This window comes from Mirounga angustirostris, unplaced genomic scaffold (genome assembly GCF_029215605.1).
Source record: "Mirounga angustirostris isolate CCGP_5_RB_7025 unplaced genomic scaffold, mMirAng1.0.hap1 SCAF_4, whole genome shotgun sequence".
Lineage (NCBI taxonomy): Eukaryota > Metazoa > Chordata > Mammalia > Carnivora > Phocidae > Mirounga > Mirounga angustirostris.
This window is the reverse complement of record NW_026991712.1, coordinates 82,248,794-82,257,347: the sequence shown is the minus strand read 5'-3', so window position 1 is coordinate 82,257,347 and position 8,554 is coordinate 82,248,794. Positions and strand designations below refer to the sequence as shown.

The 8,554-nt window shown below is 40.5% G+C and overlaps 1 protein-coding gene across 1 annotated transcript in view; it reads left to right on the top strand.

Moving 5' to 3' along the window:
• The window catches only part of SPIDR (scaffold protein involved in DNA repair), a 571,046-nt gene extending 568,077 nt beyond the window's left edge, over positions 1-2,969 (top strand). The window contains exon 17 of the mRNA XM_064588368.1: positions 1,400-2,969. Coding sequence (XP_064444438.1) covers positions 1,400-1,416 — 17 coding nt within the window. The 3' untranslated portion in view covers positions 1,417-2,969. The remainder of the gene's footprint in view (positions 1-1,399) is intronic.
• Positions 2,970-8,554: the final 5,585 nt, after the last annotated feature.

Sequence of the window (8,554 nt, the reverse complement as noted above, 5' to 3'; positions counted from 1 at the left end):
CTTATCCCCCAGTCAGCCTACACTTGTTGATCCTGTCTCCCTCCTCCCTACCACAGCCCAGCTCCTCAGCCACCCCCTTGATGGCACTTCTGTCACACTTGCTCACCCACAGAGCCACAGATCTCACAATCTGTCCTCCACATGCAATCCATTCCTCACAAGGCCTCCAAGAGATCTTTGAAGAGGAAGATGTCATCACATTACTCCGTTCCTCAGAATCTTCTGAAAAGTCCTTGGCCAAGACAATAGTGTTTCACTTTCCAAGCATGAACCTTCCACTGCCCACTTCTTTAAATCCATTTCCTACCACAAGCAACTGACACGTGACTCAACTCTGAATATCCGAGAGACCTGCCTGGTCTCCTGCGTGTGATGCTGATGGTTCTGCTGACAGGGCTCTTCCACTACTGCTTGGCTGGCCAGATCCTTCCATCAACTCTCTAGCCCTCCCAAAATGGTGTTTTTCTGTTGCTTTCTGTGTCCCATGTTAGCCAAATTAATCATTTCCTCATCTGGTCTCTAAGAAAAATACATCCCACATACTGCCAATTATTGGATGTATATTTCTTCATATTTTGTTGAAATTGGGATTCATATGACCGTCACTACTGGCCAGTGTGTCAGTTATGATGTTTGTCATTGATTGTATACAGGTGTCACAGGCTTGGCGTGAAGTCCTGGGGATGACAGTAGTTTAAGTAGTTTAAGAAGTTCTAGATGGGGGCGCCTGGGTGGCTCAGTCGGTTAAGCGTCTGCCTTCGGCTCAGGTCATGATCCCGGGGTCCTGGGATCGAGCCCCGCATCGGGCTCCCTGCTCGGGGGGAAGCCTGCTTCTCCCTCTCCCACTCCCCCTGCTTGTGTTCCCTCTCACGCTGTGTCTCTCTCTGTCAAATAAATAAAGAAAATCTTAAAAAAAAAAAGTTCTAGATCATAAACTCTCCAGGGGGAACAGAGAGCAGTGTTGTGTAGAAAGCCCAAACATCAAAGATTGAATTGAAAAGTGGTTCAGAGCAGGCAGGCAGTGAATGTGAAGTGTAGAAATATCTTAAGCAATATAGCTGACTTACATTTTCCTGTTTACATATGCATTAGAGTGATATATTATTAAAATCAGTATCTAAAGGAGACTGAGTTCTTTATATGAGTACAAATTAGTAATTTTAAGAAAATGAGAGCAGCAAAGTCACTAAAAATAGTGGAATAGGGGACATCGGGGCTCTGTCGCTCCACAAGAACAACTGGCAAAACTGTCAGAATCAACCTCCACAGTGAAGTGTAAAATCTGGCCAAAAACTTACAACAACCCGAGGAAAGCATAATAAAGAAAGAAGCTCCTCCGCTGCAATAAGAGAGTGTTGTGGCATTTTAAATTTCCTGCTTACTGTCTCCCATTCTCCAGATTGCTGGCGGTCATGAAGACAGCACTATGAATTCCTGGTGCAGGTTGCTAGTGCCAGAGGGAGCAATGCAGACTCTATTCACAAGGAACTGAGGATGTGTGTTTGGATCTGTCCAGTGACTCCCCGAGGGAGTGGAGCAAGGCGGGGCATTTGGGCATTTGCCAAAAGCATGTAAGAGCAAAACCGAGGGCAAACAATAGAAAGACCAAAAACGTGGGGAAGGAAGCCTTTGGAAAAGGAGAGAAATTGGGGGAAAGACCTTTTAAAAGCTCCTGCATATGCCAGGAAATCAAGAATTCCACGTGCATGCTCAGGATGGGTTGCATATTCAGAAAGGGCCATACAATACCCCAGTCTTTCACTTCTGGCTGTACTTCATGCTCCACTCATTCAGGGACTGAAAGCTAAAGCAGAATTAATAAAAGCCTAGCTAAGCATCCAATCTGCAAACAAACAATCTGCAAAAACTAGAAGTGTATTTTTTTGGTGGGGGGTATATATATTTTACTTTTGGCTTTAGGCATTTAAGGTAACTTTTAAAAGAAAGGCTATATTTGTGAATCAATCAACATGATACATCACATCAATAAGACAAAGGATAAACACCATATGATCATTTCAATAGATACAGAAAAAACATCTAACAAAGTACAACATCCATTCATGATAAAAACTCTCAACAAAATAGGTTTAGAGAGAACATACCTCAACATAATAAAGGTCTAATAAAACCTGCAGTGAACATCATACTCAATGGGGAGAAACTGAAAATTTTTCCCCTAAGGTCAGGAATAAGACAAAGACATCCACTCTCGCCGTTTTTTAATTTTATTTTATTTAAATTCAAGTTAGTTAAAATATAGTGTATTATTAGTTTTAGGGGTAGAATTTAGTGATTCATCAGTTGCATGTAACACCCAGTGCTCATTCCATCAAGTGCCCTCCTTAATGCCCATCACCCAGTTACCCTATTCCCCCACCCACGTCCCCTCCAGCCACTCCATTTGTTCCCTAGAGTTAAGAGTCTCCTACGGTTTACTTCCCTGTTTTCATCTTATTTTATTTTTCCTTTCCTTCTCCTATGTTCATCAGTTTTATTTCTTAAATTCCATATATGAATGAAGTCATATGGTATTTGTCTTTCTTTGACTTATTTCACTTAGCATACTACACTCTAGTTCCAACCACATCACTGCAAGTGGCAAGAGTTCATTCTTTCTGATGGCTGAGTACTATTCCATTATATATACCATATATATACACCACATCTTGTTTACCCACTCATCTGTCGATGGACATCTGGGCTCTTTCCATAGTTTGGCTACTGTGGACATTGCTGCTATAAACAGTGGGGTACATGAGCCCCTTCGAATCACTATATTAGTATTCTTTGGATGAATACCTAGTAGTGCAATTGGTGGGTCACAGGGTAGCTCTATTTTTAACTTTTTGAGGAACCTACATTACTGTTTTCACTCTCACCACTTTTATTCAACATAATACTGGAAGTCCTAGCCTCAGCAATCAGACAACAAAAAGAAATAAAAGACCTCCAAACTTGCACTGTTTACAGATGACACGATACTATATAGAAAACCTGAAAGAGTCCACCCAAAAAAGTGCTAGAACTGAGAAACTAATTCAGTAAAGTTGCAAGATACAAAATCAATGTACAGAAATCTGTTGTATCTCTATACACTAATAATGAAACAGCAGAAAAAGAAATTAAGTGCATTTGCAATTGCACTGAAAAGAATAAGGTACCTAGGAATAAACCTAACCAAAGAAATGAAAGACCTGTACTCTGAAAACTATAAAACACTGATGAAAGAAATCGAAGATGACGCAAAGAAAGGAAGACATTCCATGCTCATGTATTAGAAGAACAAATATTGTTAAAATGGCTATACTACCCGAAGAAACCTACAGATTTAATGCAATCCCTACAAAATACCACCAGCATTTTTCACAGAACTGTAACAAACAATTCTAAAATCTGTATGGAACCATAAAAGACCCCAAATAACCAATGCAATATTTAAAGAGAAAAACAAAACTGGAGATATCACAATTCCAGACTTCAAGTTATACTACAAACCTATAGTAATCAAAACAGTATGGTACTGGCAGAAAAATAGACACATAGATCAATGGAACAGAATAGAATACCCAGAAATAAACCAACAATTATATGGTCAATTAGTGTTTGACAAAGCAGGAAAGAATATCCAATGGGAAAAAATATCTTCAAAAAAATGATGTTGGGAAAACTGGGCAGCTACATGCATAAGAATGAAACTGGACCACTTTCTAACAACCCAAAATAAATTCAAAATAGATCACAGACTTTAATGTGAGACCTGAAACCATAAAAATCCTAGAAGAGAACACAGGCAATAATTTCTCTAACATTGGCATAGCAACATTTTTCTAGATATGTCTCCTGAGGTAAGAGAAATAAAAGAAAAAATAAACTATTGGGACTACACCAAATAAAAAGCGTCTGTAGAGCAAAGGAAACAATCATCAAAACTAAAAGACAACCGGGCGCCTGGGTGGCTCAGTTGGTTAAGTGACTGCCTTCGGCTCAGGTCATGATCCTGGAGTCCCGGGATCGAGTCCCGCATCGGGCTCCCTGCTCGGCAGGGAGTCTGCTTCTCCCTCTCCCACTCCCCGTTTGTGTTCCCTCTCTCGCTGTGTCTTTCTCTGTCAAATAAATAAATAAAATCTTAAAAAAAAAAAAAAACCCACTAAAAGACAACCTACAGAATGGGAGAAGATATTTGCAAATGACATATCTGATAAAGGGTTAGTATCTAAAATATATAAAGAACTTATACAACTCAACACCCAAAAAACAAACAGTCCAGTTTAAAAAATGGGCAGAAGACATGAACAGACATTTCTCCAAAGACAACATACAAATGGCCAACAGACACATGAAAAGATGTTCAACATCACAAATCATCAGGGAAATACAAATCAAAATTACAGTGAGATATCACCTCATACCTGTCAGAATGGCTAAAATCAAAAACCCAAGAAACAACAAGTATTGGTGAGGATGTGGAGAAAAGCACTCATGCTCTATTTGTAGAAATGCAAATGGGTGCAGCCACCATGGAGAACAGTATGAAGGTTCCTCAAAAAGTTGAAAACAGAATACCCTACGATCCAGTAATTGCACTACTGGGTATTTACCCCAAAAAACACAAAAACGCTAATTCGAATGGATACATAACACCCTTATGTTTATAGCAGCATTGTTTACAATATTCAAATTATGGAAGTAGCCCAAGTGCCCATTAATAGATGAATGGATAAAAAAGATGTGGTGTGTGTGTATATATACACATACACACACACACACACACAATATGGAATATTATTCAGCCATTAAAAGGAATGAAATCTTGCTATTTGCAAGGACATGGATAGAGCTAGAGAGTATAATGCTAAGTGAACTCAGTCAGAAAAGACAAATACCATATGATCTCACTCATATGGAGAATTTAAGATCAAAACAAACAAGCAAAGTAAAAAAAAGATAGAGAAAGAGACAAACCAAGAAACAGACTACATGGTGGAGGAGTAGGAGACCTGGATTTCGTCTGGTCTCAGGAATTCAGCTGGATAGGGATCAAACCATTCTGAACACCTACAAACTCAACGGGAGATCGAAGAAAAGAATAGAAAGAACTCTCTGAACAGAAATGCGACCACTTTCTGGAAGGTAGGACGTGCGGAGAAGTGAATCTGAGGCGATATTCGGGAGGATAGGCGGCGGGGGAGGGAGCCTCTGTTGGCCGCTTCTGGCAAGTGATAGAGCCGCGGAGCACAAAATCGGAACTTTTAAAAGTCTGCTCCACTGAGGGACATCGCTCCGGTGCCTAAGCGGTGGGTGGAACCCTCGTGGGACAGTGTGGTCTCAGGACCCTCGGGGTCACAGAAAGACGGGGGTGCCTGAGTGCGGCAGAGCTCCCAGGTATCGGAGCGGGGAAGCCGCCTGCAGAGACAGAGCAGAGGAGCGGGCTCTCAGCTCGGGGTTGCCATAAACTGTGATCCGCAGCACAGTCAGGCCACTGCTCCTCCACCAGGGACGCAACAAGCGGCAGATCCGGGGAAACTCACCTTCCTCCCCCAGAGGAGCAGTGCGGGAGTGCACCGCAGGGATCTGGTGGGTTTCAACACTCCCCACCAAGTCAGGTGCCAGAGATAGAAACGCTCGGTCACAGGCCGGGTGAGCACGGAGTGCGGCCAGAGACCGGGGAGACGGGAGTGACTGACGGCTTTTCTCTGGGGGCGCACTGAAGAGCGGGGCCCTGAGTTCTCGGCTCCTCCAGCTCCTCTGGGGCGGAGATTGGGAGGCCGCCATTTTCACTCTCAGCCTCCAAAGCTTTATGGAAAGCTTGCAGGGAACAAAAGCTCCTGAGAGCAAACCCAAGCAGATTACCTAGCCGGGATGGGCAAGGGGGGGGCAATTCCACCTCTGGCAAAGACATTTGGGAACCACGGCAACAGGCCCCTCCCCCAGAAGATCAGCAAGAACAGCCAGCCAAGACCAAATTTACCGATCAATGAGAACGGCAGAACTCCAGCGCTAGCGGAATAATGCACATAGAATCCATGGCTTTTTTACCATGATTCTTTAGTCTTTCAAAATTAATTTTTTTTTAAACTGTCTTTTTTTTTTTTTTGAATTTTTCTTTTTCCCTTTTTCAACCAACATCTTATCAATCACTTTTTTAAAAAATATTTTTATTTTTCATTTTTAGAGTCATATTCTATCCCTTCATAGCCCTTATTTTTGGCATATATATATATAAGTTGTTCTCTCTTTAAATTTTTGAGATAGTTTCTTCTAACAGATCAAATATACCCTAAATCTCTAGTGTATGGCTTTGTTCTACTCTCCTGCCTGATCACATTGTCTCCCTTTTTTTTCTTTTTTTTTTTAAATCCTCTTTTCCTTTTTCAAACAACTTATCAATTCCTTTTATAAAATTTTTTTATAATTTTCATCTTTACAGTCATATTCCATCCCTTCATCATATCAACCCTTATTTTTGTACATATATAAGCCTTTCTTTCTTTAAAATTTTGGGAGGCACTATCTTCTAACAGACCAAAATACACCCAAAATCTAGTGTGTGGCACTATGTACCAGCCTGGTCATATTTGATCATATTCTGGTTTTTTGTTTTGTTTTGTTCTGGGTTTTTTTCCTGTTTTTTTCTTTTTCTTTTTTTTTCACTTTTTCTTTTTTTCTTTCTTTCCTTTTCTTTTTCCCCTGGCTTCAGGTCTTTCCTGATTTGTTTAGAGTATATTTTCTGGGAACATTGTTACCCTGTTAGCATTTTGTTCTCTCATTAATCTATTCTCTTCTGGTCAAAATGACAAGATGGAAAAAAATCACCTTAACAAAAAGAACAAGAGGTAGTGCCAACAGCCAGGGACCTACTCAATACGGACATTAGTAAGATGTTGGAACTAGAGTTCAGAATGATGATTTTAAAGATACTAGCTGGGCTTGAAAAAAGCATGGAAGTTATTAGAGAAACTCTTTCTGGAGAAATAAAAGAACTAAAATCTAACCAAGTTGAAATCAAAAAGGCTATCAATGAGGTGCAATCAAAAATGGGGGTGCTAACTGCTAGGATAAATGAGGCAGAAGAGAGAATCAGTGATATAGAAGACCAAATGATGGAAAATAAAGAAGCTGAGAAAAAGAGAGATAAACAACTATTGGATCACGAGGGCAGAATTCGAGAGCTAAGCGATACCATAAGATGAAACTACATCAGAATAATTGGGATCCCAGAAGAAGAAGAAAGAGAGAGGGGGGCAGAAGGTATATTGGAGCAAATTATAGCAGAGAACTTCCCTAATTTGGGGAAGGAAACAGGCATCAAAATCCAGGAAGCACAGAGAACCCCTCTCAAAATCAATAAAAATAGGTCAACACCCCGACATCTAATAGTAAAACTTACAAGTCTCAGAGACAAAGAAAAAATCCTGAGAGCAGCTTGGGAGAAGAGACATGTAACCTACAATGGTAGAAACATTAGATTGGCAACAGACCTATCCGCAGAGACCTAGCAGGCCAGAAAGGACTGGCAGGATATATTCAGAGCACTAAACGAGAAAAATATGCAGCCAACAATACTATATCCAGCTAGGCTGTCATTGAACATAGAAGGAGAGATAAAAAGCTTCCAGGACAAACAAAAACCAAAGGAATTTACAAACACAAAACCAGCCCTACAAGAAATCTTGAAAGGGGTCCTCTAAGCAAAGAGAGACCCTAAAAGCAACATAGACCAGAAAGGAACACAGACAATATATGGTAACAGTCACCTTACAGGCAATACAATGGCACTAAATTCCTATCTTTCAATAGTTACCCTGAATGTAAATGGGCTAAGTGCCCCAATCAAAAGACACAGGCTATCAGACTGGATTAAAAAACAAGACCCATCAATATGCTGTCTGCAAGAGACTCATTTTAGACCCAAAGACAACACCAGATTGAAAGTGAGGCAGTGGAAAACCATTTACCATGCTAATGGACACCAAAAGAAAGCTGGGGTGGCAATCCTTATATCAGACAAATTAGATTTTAAACCAAAGACTGTATAAGAGATGAGGAAGGACATTATATCCTACTTAAAGGGTCTACCAACAAGAAGATCTAACAATTGTAAATATCTATGCCCCTAACATGGGAGCAGCCAATTATATAAGGCAATTAATAACAAAAGCAAAGAAACACATCGACAACAATACAATAATAGTGGGGGACTTTAACACCCCCCTCACTGAAATGGACAGATCTTCTAAGCAAAAGATCAACAAGGAAATAAAGACTTTAAATGACACACTGGACCAAATGGACTTCACAGACATATTCAGAACATTCCATCCCAAAGCAACAGAATACACATTCTTCTCTAGTGCCCACGGAACCTCTCCAGAATCAATCACATCCTAGGTCATAAATCAGGTCTCAACCAGTACCAAAAGATTGGGATCATTCCCTGCCTATTTTCAGACCACAATGCTTTGAAACTAGAACTCAATCACAAGAGGAAAGTCGGAAAGAACTCAAACACATGGAGGCTAAAGAGCATCCTACTAAAGAATGAATGGGTAAA